Genomic DNA, 12,432 nt, shown 5'->3' with positions numbered 1-12,432 from the left:
GTACCCTTAAGATACATATACATAAATATAAAACAACATATGCACAAGATTATTTGCTGAAGCATTTGTATAGCCAAAGATAGGAAACAACACAGATATCCATCAATAGGGTTGGGTAAACTCATGGTACATCCACACCGTGGAGTACTATGCAAATGTTAAAAAAAGAATGATGAAAATCTCTATTTTCATCATTTTCTCCCTACTTTAATGGTAGGGAGTGACCGCTACAATGTACTAAGTGAAAAAAGCAAGTGTAGAATAGTGTGCCCTTTGTGTAAGAAGTAAGGTGAAATGCATGCATTGTGAATTTAGGCAAAAAGAAATACTAGAAAGATTAAACTGAAAACCAATAAAAATGTTTATCTATAAAAGATGGGAATGGAATTAGGTGGGTGGAGGGGGTAGAGATTGAGGTGAAACTTCTCTGATTATAACTCTGTAGAAGTTTTGATTCTTGAGCCATGTAATAGGGTTTTTATATTTTCAAATAAAATTACATCTTAGAAAAACAAACATTAAAATTGAAAACAAATGCAAACAATTGAACCTAACTATATATTGAATTGCTCACATAAACTCAGAGAGATAAGAATTATTTCAAATAACTTTTGCACAAGGCTTTCTGACTGACCATCCTTAATGTGACATAATCTAAGGACAAAAAGAACTTTAAGAAATCTTAAACCTCACTCAGCAAACGTATTGTTTTTGATATTTTAGTACTGGTATTTTTAATTTAGAAACTTTAAATATATTTTGTAGGAACCAAGATTTTCAGTGTAAGAGAAAAGAGAGACAAATGTAAAATCAATAAAGAAAAAAAACGGTCATGTTTAATTTGAATTGGGAAATCCATGTATGAACTCATAATTAGAAAAATACATTTCCTATCACTGAACACTGAAAAGGCCTAGAAGCAATGACACCCAGTAGCAGAGAGAACATCTATTGCCGGCATCTTAGTTCTAATTTCTATTCCCAAATTGAAGGAACCAGAGTAACCTTGGAGCAATGACTGAGTCCAAGTCTGTGATAGGGAAGGTACGTAAGTGATCCTGGGACATCTTGTGCCAGTAGGCCAGAAAGTTGTCCAAGACTATTGTTACCATGTCAAAAAGACATAGTATCCATTCACCCAGGGAAGGGACCTGTACTGGCTGAAAAAGAATAATGATTGCAATCGACCGAAACAACTTAAATCTTAAAAAACTCGTGAATCCACATGATACTCAAAAAGTGAAAAGGCCAAAAAAAAAAAAAAATCATTTTCCACTACTTGAAGTAGATATTAAATCAAACCCTTTACTTTGAAAATTGGTCATTATAGGGAAAAAAGTAAGCATTTATCCTGTTTTTTTAAGGTTAATGAGGAAGAGTTCTTTTTCACAGAAGAAATTTCTATTAATGTAGGAATTAGAGAATTATTTAATCACCAGATATTTCATTATTAGTTCAGGAAAGATTTATCAGTAAATGACCAAACCGTGGTGAAAATTTGTTGGGGAACAGGAAATTGGCACGGTACCAAAGCCTTACTCTGCAACTACTTAACTACTAAGGATGAAATATACCTAAAAAAGAGATGTGATAGTCACCACCTTAAACAAGTGATCAAACTTAAAATCAAACTAGTAATTTGATGTATCTCCTGGTGTAATACAAAACGAAAAACATATCTATATTATGACATATTCTTGTCAAAATGTGTAACCCGAATCTAATCACTCTTTTAGCGTACATTTTAGTTTATAGGAAACATGGGAAAGAGGAACATGTTAAATGATACTGCAAGAAAACAATCAGATATATCCAGAATATGGACTATTCCTAGGGACAACTGGCGAACTCTCTTAAAAAATTCATAAAAAATAGGGCTTCCCTGGTGGCGCAGTGGTTAAGGATCCGCCTGACAATGCAGGGGACACGGGTTCGAGCTCTGGTCCGGGAAGATCCCACATGCCGCGGAGCAACTAAGCCCGTGCGCCACAACTACTGAAGCCCCCGCGCCTAGAGCCCGTGCTCCGCAACAACAGAAGCCACCGCAATGAGAAGCTCGCGCACCGCAACGAAGTAGCCCCTGCTCACCACAGCTAGAGAAAGCCCTCGTGCAGCTATGAAGACCCAACGCAGCCAAAAATAAAATAAATAAATTTTTAAAAAATTCATAAAAAATAAAAAGATGGGCGATAAATAACTAGAGATATAACAACTAAATGCAATGCTTGAAATTTGATTGGATCCTGATTTGTAAAAACCTCCTATATTGGGAAAATTTGAATATGGACTGAATAGTAAATTATACAAGGAAATAGTTGTCAATTTTCTTACGTGTGATATGTATTGCAGGTATAAAGGAAATTTCTGAGATATTCTCAGAAAACACAAGCTGATTTATTTTGGGATGAAGTGTCACGATGTCTGTGATTTACTTGAAAATTATTTTGCAAAAAACCAAACTATATATGTAAATACATACATATAAAGCAGACATGCCAAAATGTTAGCCATTGGATCAAGATGATGGGTATACAGGTATTCATTGTATTGTTCTTTGAACTTTTATCTCTTTAAAGTTTTTCATTAAAAATATTGGGAAAAAATATTGGCATTTGAGTCAAACTTTGAAGAACAGAATGTGAATACTATTCTTAAAGACTGATGTTCTTACACTAGTTCATTTAAGACAAACTTAGAAAACAGATAAAAAGAGAAAAATTATGATGTACAGTAGTCTCCGCTGCCCTCCACCACCACCCCCACCCCCCGGCTCTCCACCATCCACAGTTTCAGTTACCTGCGATCAATCTTGGTCTGAAAATATTAAATGGAAAATTCCAGAAATAAACAATTCTTAAATTTTAAGTTGTGTATCGTTCTGAGTAGTGTGATGAAATCTGGTGCCACTTAGCCGGCTTGGTTATCAGCTTGACTGTGGAGATATCTCAGTGCTTGTGTTCAGTTAACCCTTATTTTACTTAGAAATGGCCCCAAAATGCCACAGTAGTGAGGCTGGCAATTTGGATATGCCAAAGAGAAGTTGTAAAGTGCTTTCTTTAAGTAAAAATGTGAAAGTTCTTGCCTTATTAAGGAAAGGAAAAAAATCATGTGCTGAGGTTGCTAAGATCCATGGTAAGAACAAATCCTGTACCTGTGAAATTGTGAAGGAGAAATAAATTCATGCTACTTTTGCTGTTGCACCTCAAATTACAAAGGTTATGGCCACAGTACGTGGTAAGTGCTTAGTTAAGGTGGAAAAGGCATTAACTTTGTACAATTAGATATTTTGAGAGAGATAAAGCGCACGTGCACAAATGAGCAAAATTCACGTAACTTTTACCACAGTTTGTTGTTATAATTGTTCTATTTTATTATTGTTGTTAATCTTCTATTGTTCATAATTTATAAACTGAACTATGATAACATAGGTATGTACAGGAAAAAATAGTATATATAGGGTTTGGTACTATCCCCTGTTTCAGGCATCCACTGGGGGTCTTGGAATGTAGGATAAGGGAGCTACAAAGGATAAGAGAGAGGGAGGGATTACAGTGTTTAACTAGTCCTCTATTGTTGGATGGTGCAATAAACATCTGTAATATACACCCTTTGCTCATGTGTCTGATTTCTTGGAAGTGTAAGAATTCAGGCTGTGAAAAGTAAAATAGATAGCTAGTGGGAAGGAGCCACGTAGCACAGGGAGATAAGCTCAGTGCTTTGTGACCACCTAGAGGGGTGGGATAGGAGGGGTGGGAAGGACACACAAGAGGGAGGAGATATGGGGGATATATGTTTATGTATAGCTGATTCACTTTGTTATACAGCAGAAACTAACACACCATTGTAAAGCAATTATACTCCAATAAAGATGTTAAAAAAAAAAAAAAAGACTTCAGGCTGGAAAGGGCAGAGGTAGAAATATGAGCAGAGGCATGGGAGACTGAAAAGAATAAGGAGTGTACCGGAAAGGCTGAATAGTTTACTTTGGACCATAGGCCACTGTAGACGAGAGGGTGTTATAAGTCTTATGATGATCCTTGAACGTAAAAGAGTTTGAGAAGACCTGCTCTCACTTAATCTTGGACTTTGCCAAGTACAGTTCCAAGCACTTTTTCATGTATAACTTATTTAAATTGCAGGTACTGGGAATTCCCTGGCGGTCCCGTGGTTAGGACTCCACACTTACACTGCTGAGGGCGCAGGTTCCATCCCTGATGGCGGAACTCAGATCCTGCAAGCCTCGTGAAGCGGTAAAAAAAAAAAAAAAGCAGGTATTATTGTTACTCGTAATTATAGGCAAGGAAACTGAGGCACAGAGATGTTTAATTACCCACGGTTACCCATCTAGCGAGAGATGAAGCCAGGATTCAAATGAATGCAGGCTGGCTCCAGAGCCGGAGCGCTATTATCAAGAACCATGGTGGGATGCTGAGCTTAAAACCTGTGCCTTACTGACTTCAAACCTTAGACACATGAGTAAACGGTGACGGTATAAATTAACATGGGCTTGATCTGTCCCTTTAATACCGCAAAAGCGTGAAGAGCTTTAGGTGAGACCATAGAAAACTTCATAGATTCCTTATCTCCAAAATATAGGAAGCATTTAACATTTAGCATTGCTCCAAAATATGGCCAGCTTGCCTGAACTGAAACGATTTGCAGGCTTCAACAGTGAAGAGGTGCGCTCCACAGCTTGATAATTAAATTCCAAAAGGCGCGCGAGCCCCAGTGGAAAACAGTTTCCCGCCTCCCAGCCGGTTGCAGCTCGCTCAGCAACAGCCTCTCTACTCCCAGGCCGTGACGTCCCGCACTTGCATTGGGCCCGCCCCTGGGATCTTCCTGCTTCTGCGCGGTTCAGTAATTGATGATTTTGCGCTCTTAACTCCGCCCGCTGCCCCGGAAGTTAATGCAGAAGCCACACCCCCTCCTTGGCCGGCCCGGGCGCAGCCATTTTAATTCATATCTGAGTGGGCGGTGGCGGTTCTTGTTGGCGGTCTGGCTCCGCAGGGCAGGGGGCAATTTTAGTTGTTTGGGGTTGGCTTTTAGTTTAATTTTTCTTTTCTAGCTTGGCATCGCGGGCCAGTTCGCACGTTCTAGTCGTCTGAGGCCATGTCAGGAGACGGAGCCACGGAGCAGGTGAGGAAGGAGAGTGGTGGGGCCTCGTGGCGACCTCTTCTCTCCCCGTCTCTGTTCGTCCGAGTTCTCCAGCCATGTTCGCTTGAGTAGGAATCAAGGGTCTAATGAACCCGAAAGACAGGGTACAGAAGTACGGTGGGAATGGGGAGCAAGATCTGACTGAGATTTAAAACTTTTTTGGCTTCTCTGTCTTAGGCGTTAAGATGAACAAATATTTGATTTAGACAATAGCCGGGAAGCTACTTCGTCCTATTTAGATTCATGGGACTTCTCCGGTGAGAGTCTTTCCTTTAATACCATTTTGGTGTTAAGGGGTTAGGAATTGATTATTTTAACGTGTACTGGCTGTTTTCGAAAAACTTGACAGTGTTCCCTCCACCGCCTTTCCGATATATACTGTACCCAGAAAAAGGTTTGAGAAGTAATTTAAGATGAAACTAATCTGGAGAAATAGACTCTTGCATGAGCGAATGAAGAAGGAAGCAGTTTAGGAGTAAGAGCATCGTTATGCTAAGATTTGGGAATTTTGTGGCTTTCTCCTGCTCCTTCCCTTTCTTCTATCCACATTTCATTTTCATTTTTCCAACGACACAAATAATTGTAGAATTTGATAAATCGGAAATGAGAAGTCTGTTTGGGCCACTGTAAGTAAAAGCATCTGCTTTTTAGTACTGGATGTGTGACATTTAAGTATTTTAAAATTCAGATTTTTAGTTAAATGATTTGTTTCTTTTGCTCTTTATTCAAAATTTTGTAGGATAGTATTTACCTTTGAAAGAGGAAACTGGTGTTTTATGAAAGCTGTCAATTTATTTTTCGATTCAAGTCCGGTATGTTTAGGTAAATAGTTTTTAAAATGGAGGCTAGCTAGACTGCAGTCTCAGTTTCCTGAAATTTCCCATTGCCATAGCAACGAAATACACTTAGGTTTTCGTTTTTGAAGTCCCCAGCTTTTAACGTGGGGGCTGTTCTTGGAGGTTGACAGAGATGAGGCAGAATTGGAGTGTTCCTATTGAATAGGCTGACTGTAAATTTTGTGTCGGGAAAGTTTGGCTAAACTGAATTTTGTGTTTGCTCGTCGACTGATTTCAGTCCTGAAATTTTCACAGTATTTACATTTTACATGCTGTTAGAATGCCCAAGAATGCCAAGTCTTAAAATCGTTATGTCAAGTCTGTTTATGTATACCTACCCTTTTTCTGGGCTCATGTTTTGTCACCTGAAAGTAGAGGAGGAGTGATGTACTGAGGTTTTCATTGAAAGCTTCCCGAATTCATTGTTAATTTTTAAATTCATCTAAAAGTGTAAACACACTGAAATGTTGCCATGACCTTTCATTTCACAACTGTGGTATTTTAAGTGGGAGAGAAGGTGGTAAAAATTTAAAGAAAAAAATTTCACCCATAAGTTTTATGTGTAAAGTTTAGGACATAAGGAAAAGTGCAGTGAACAACTGCAGTACAGTTCTTCACCTAGAATCGACAGTTGTTGAGTGTTTTGCCATATTTGCTTTATCTCCTTGTATATATTTATTTGAAAGTAAGTGACACATATTCAGCCCCCCTTATTTCAGCATTCTCTTATACAGTATAAGGCATTAATGCTGTTATATAACCATTATACCATTTCCCACCTAAGAAAATTAATAGCAATACCATATCATTTCTAAAAATCAGTCCCAAGAATGTGATTCATAGGGTTTTGTTATTTTAAAAATCAGAATCTACACTAATATGTATAAAATGGATAACTAATAAGAACCTGCTGTTTAAAAAAATAAAATAAAATTCAAAAAAAAATCAGAATCTAATCTAGGTTATTTGCATCATTTGGTTATGTCTCTTGAATCGCCCCTGTGTTTTTTTCTCCCCTAGGATATTTATTGTATATTTGAAGAATCCAGAACAGTTCTCTTGCAGAACTTCTCATTTTATGTCTGGGCTTATTTGTTTTGTGTGTGTGTGGTATCATTTAACTTGTCCCCTCATCTTCTGTATTTCCTGAAAATTGTGGTTATGTCTAAACTCAGAGCTTTGATAATATTCAGGTTAAATATTTTTGTGTAGAATACTTTATAACATCACATCAAAAGGCACTTCATGCTAGGTTGTTCCAGTGTTAGTAATGGTTAAGTTTGGTCACTTGGTCAGGGTTAGGGTAATGACTGCTGGATCTCTTCATTGTAAAGGATTATTTTCCCCTTTGCAGTTAGTAATCTGTGGGTTGATAACTGTGTTTCTCAATAACGTTTTATCTAGTTATTTATCATCAATTGATAATCCCTAAATAAATCAGTTGTTTCCTTGAAAGTGGCAAATGGTGGTTTTTAAAAAAATCCTATTCTGTCTCTACTTACTGGCTCATATTTTTTCCTCAAAGATGAAATTCCTTTTTTCTTTTCCCCTCCTTTTAAAAGATTGAGGATAGCTGTGGATTCATGGGGTTTCTCTGTATTGACTATGTTAAAATCAGCTATAGCCTTTTCTTTTTCTTTTCTTTTTTTGTTTTTTAAATGCTTAACTTGTCCTAGCCTTTATGGTGCCTCCTATATATTTTTTCCATCAGTCTGTAAGACATGTTTTGACATCTGAGGATCAACAGAGGGTTATCTTCATATAGTCTTTTAAACTCTTTAAAGATACATTTCAAACATGCAAGAAAAAAAGAATAGTATAATGTATGATGTTTCTATTATAGAGCTTCAGCTCACAGCGAAACATGTTTTCTCCATACTTTCACTTACTCTCCCCACCTCTATTACTTTGAAGCAAATCGCAGATACTGTATTGTTCAACTTTAACTGAAATGGTAATTAAATGATACCTTAAAGAGTGACATGATCAAAAATAGGAATCAACTAGCTCGCTTGATGTGTAAGACAACAGTTAATGAAAATTTAGAGGAAAAATGAGATGATGGACAAGGAAAAAAAAGACTAAACAAAACTGAAGAATAATAAGAAAAACATCAAAACCACTCTGAATCATGGATTTGCTTTGGAAAGATGGTAAGGGTGGGATAGACAAAGAATCCTGTGAGATATGAATTACAGATTTCTTTTAGCTGGTTAGCATTGAAACTCAAAAAATTTTGTTCAGTAAATCTGATAATATCTTAAATTTGTTATTCAAAAATATAGATGGTCCTTTCTTCGTACTGAATCTCTAGATTTATGCTGTATGAAAGAGGGAAATGATTGTAGACAAGCAAAATCACAGCTAAGGTTTATTGTGATTTTTTTTTTTTTTTTTTTTTAACTCTTGTAAGGAAGTTCTATTTTACATTTAGAGGGCTATTTAAATTACCTTGCAGTTTTGGTGGGTATTCTTCTGGAGCTTCGTGTTTACTGTTTTTGTCAGTTTAATGGTGACAAAACCACCTGCATATAGGTTTTGTTAGGTTTTCCCGCTAACAAAAGCACATCTGGTTCCCGTGTGGAATTATGGCTATATTTTTATCGTGTACATTTTTTTTTACTTCTCAATTCAACTTCTGATTTAATTCTTCACTCCATTTTACCTTGTGCACCACCTCTACAGCATTTAACAGGCTATTGGTTAGAGTTCCTCCACTGGGTTTTGAGTTGAAAGGCTGCCTTAGTTATTCACCATTGCACGTTAAAAACCTAGAAACACTTGTTTTGCTAATTAAAGGTGTTCGCTAGATAAATGGATAAATTTTTGCATTCAGGCTATATGCTATGTTACAAAATTTTAAAGAATTGTATCTTCTGGGAATACAGGTGCTTATAATTATTGTTAATAATTAATACAAAGTAAAATATTTTGGGGCATAAGAGTGAATGGTTTCTAAAGTTTTATGCATTTGGCCAAGTCAATTCCCATGAACCTTTAAGTCCCTAAAATTCTGTTTCTACGCTTTTGTGTTTTAGGAATAAGATTTCAGTTTTCAAACAATTCATAGCCTATCCTAGAATTAGGAAGGCCTAAAGTATAAAAAGAATGATCCTTACTTCGGAAAAATTACATGACTTGAAGGAGCACAAATTAATTGCCAATAGTTCTTAACAAAGAGGGGAATTTAGGGCCATAAATAATTGTTTTGCTTTTGGTGAAAAATAAGTTTAGGAAGATATAGAAAATATGAAAAATATGTGTTCTATTATATACTTACTAATGAGGAAAGAAAGATGAAACACTCAATGTTGAAATCTGATTTATTTTGTTGAGTAACCATTAATACTTAGTAGGGGTTAAAGGGAAATAGTGCCAATTTTAAACCCAAGTGGACGTGTGTGGAGGTTAGAAGAGGGAGGGAAAGGCCAAGAATATATGTTATAAAGAATATATGTTATAACAACAGTGTGTTCTTATCCAATTATTCTTATCTGTTGTTAACAATTATTCTTATCTGTTGTTAACAAAATCTTTCTGTAATAGCCTTTCCTACTTTTCCCCCTCCTATTTTAAGATACTTAGTATAATAGTTCGGGGCAGGCAAATTTGATTTGATCTTATTGTTAATATTTCTTGAGGAAACTGACTACATAGGATACTCTGTTTGGCAGTAATTATTCCTAAGAGAGATTGATCTGTGTTTACAGAAATATTGGTTTTCCGGAGAAGTACAACAGAAGGAGATTGTGTTAGAAGAGATTGCATTCCCTCAGCATTAGGAATACAGAAATTTACATCCTAGATAGACCTTCCAGAATGGCAAAATCTATTCAGATGTTTGTACCTATTCAGTGGGTGATTGCAAAAAACAGTTCATAGTTTTAAGCTTTTCTGCCGTTGTCTCTAAATCTTTATTCCTCTTTAGACAAGACCCAGCTGTGAATTTGAGTCTTTTTTGTTTTTACTGAACAGTTGGTAATGGTGTGAGAATTGATTTTAAAAGAGATTTTAGTTGAACAAATGTTTAAACTATTTTTAGATTAATGGATAGGTTATAATCAGCAGTAAATATTGAATAAAACCAGAAGGGTAAAGCTGTGTCCTAATTGTTGTTTTCTAATGTTTCACTTAGTTTATCAAGTGAATTAATATTTTGGCTACTCCTGGTCTAAAGCTGCATTGTTCAAATTCTAAAATATTAAGATTTTTATTTATAGTTTGTAGCTGTTTGTTTCCTGGGGGATGAATAAACAAATTTAATAAGCGAATATGATAAGTATAATTATTTGGACCAATAACCATTAGCCGATTTTTTCTTTGTTAAGTTTTTGAATTGTTTGCATGTTTAGTAGCTTTTAGTCTTTGGAAGATTTGAATGGATTATATACAGGATACATTCAGATTCATTCACAAAAAACATCTAGTAGAGTTTTGTTGCACTGGTAAAGGAACATAGGACTAAGCTGGCGTCCAGTATTAATGTCATCTGTCACATAAAATGCTTAATTCTCTAGGCATATGAATCGGCTCAGTTATTACTTGCAGATAGTCTTGCAGAGTGCTACCCTAGTCTACTTTTAATTTTGAAAAAAGGCTACCAAGACAGACTTAAGAGTTGAAATGTATGTATTTGCAGTTTTCTTAATGTTTTAATAACAACAACAAAAGGAATGACTTAGGTCTGATTCCACTTTATTTTTGAGGAAACACAACATTTGGAAAAAAATATATTTACAGAACAGATGGATTAGGTGGTGTTTCTCAGAATGGAGTCCATGGTCCATTGCATCATATTCACTTAGGTGCTTTATAAAAGTATAGGTGCCTATGCCTCAATTTCAGACATACTATCAAGGTAACAGATTCTGTAGGTGAGGCTGAGAATCTTCATTGGAAATGAGTATCACATGTGATTTTTATGTAAATGAAAGTTTGCAAATCACTTAGGTTAGGGATTAAAGATACTTGGACCTTCAAAGTTGGTTTTGAATACATTGATAAAATAAATGGAGAAAAACATTGCAGATTATTTGAGAATGGTTAGGCCTTTGATAGTATTTTTACTGATTTTTCTCTCCCTACTATATTTAGTCACTCATTATTCTTAATAGTGGAAAGTACTCATTACAAAACTAGTTTTGAGACTCTTCTCTGCTTGTTCTGTTGCAAAAATCAGCAAAAATCTTGGTCAAAAAGCTAATATAGGTTTACATCCTTTAACTTACTACATTCCTCCCTGCATACTTTTGATGTTTATCACTTGGTTTAAATTTTCACTGACCTCTAGTTTAACTTAGTTTCCATATGACCTCCAGCATAACACCCTCCCCCATTTACCACAAAAATAGCTGTTTGGAGAAAGAGAAGTACATTTTTTTTTCCTGTCCAGGTTTTACTTGTGGAAATGGAAAGAAGAAATTAAATTAGATTATACATTATTTAATCATTAATATAATAGTGTCTGTCACTTCTCCACACCCCACGCCGTTAACAACCACCTAATATAAATTAAGCTATCTTATAGAAAGAAAGTGGTTTGCAGCTTAACTCGGTTTCCCAGAGGCTACATGACATATCCACAGTTATATGAAAAGGCTATTAAAAATGTTGCTCCCTTTTCCAACTACATAATTGTAGTTTTGTGGTCTTATACTTCATCAAAAACAATATATTGCAATAGGTTGAAAGCAGAAGCAGATGTCTTCTATTCAGCCAGACATTAAAGAGATCAGAAAAATGTAAAACAGTGCCATTTTTTCACTAACTTTTTTTAATTTTGGAAAATATTTTAAAATAAAATCAGAAGTTTATTTTAAAATGAATTAACACATTAAAATTTTTACAGTTTTAATTTTTAGTATGATAATGTTGATTTAACCCCCACATTTAAAAAAAAACTCTGGTTCCTCATTTTTAAGAGTGCAAAGTGATTCTTTATAAGAAGTTTGAGAACTGTTGAAATAGTGCAGGGAGCCTGTGAGACAATGTCATAAGTTCCATTTCTGAGTTAGCTTCACAAAACAAAAGGTTAAATATAGAAAGTAAAAAGACAACCAGCTGAATGGGAGAAAATTTTTGTATATCGTATATCCAATAAAGGACTAGTATCTATAATATGTAAAGGACTCTTGCAATGCAATAACAAAAAAGAATTAAAAATGGGCAAGCAATCTGAAAAGACCCTTCTCTAAATATATACAAAAGCCAATAAGAACATGAAAAGTGCTGAACTTCATTAGCCACCAGGGAAATAAAGATCAAAACCACAATGAGTTACCACTTCACCTGCTCGGATGGTTATAATCATCAAAAAGATGGATAATAACAAGTGTTGGTGGGGATGTAGAGAAATTGGAGCCCTCACACTGGTGGGACTGTAAAATGGTTCAATCGCTTTGGAAAACAGTCTGGCAGTTCTTCAAAATGTTACGCAGAGGTT

General features: G+C 35.6%; 1 protein-coding gene across 1 annotated transcript in view; it reads left to right on the top strand.

The window, feature by feature from the left end:
• Positions 1-4,964: 4,964 nt before the first annotated feature.
• The window catches only part of CSTF3 (cleavage stimulation factor subunit 3), a 68,539-nt gene continuing 61,071 nt past the window's right edge, over positions 4,965-12,432 (top strand). The window contains exon 1 of the mRNA XM_061201555.1: positions 4,965-5,136. Coding sequence (XP_061057538.1) covers positions 5,110-5,136 — 27 coding nt within the window. The 5' untranslated portion in view covers positions 4,965-5,109. The remainder of the gene's footprint in view (positions 5,137-12,432) is intronic.

Source organism: Eubalaena glacialis, chromosome 10 (genome assembly GCF_028564815.1).
Source record: "Eubalaena glacialis isolate mEubGla1 chromosome 10, mEubGla1.1.hap2.+ XY, whole genome shotgun sequence".
Taxonomy (NCBI): Eukaryota; Metazoa; Chordata; class Mammalia; order Artiodactyla; family Balaenidae; genus Eubalaena; species Eubalaena glacialis.
This window is presented reverse-complemented; position numbering and strand designations above follow the sequence as displayed.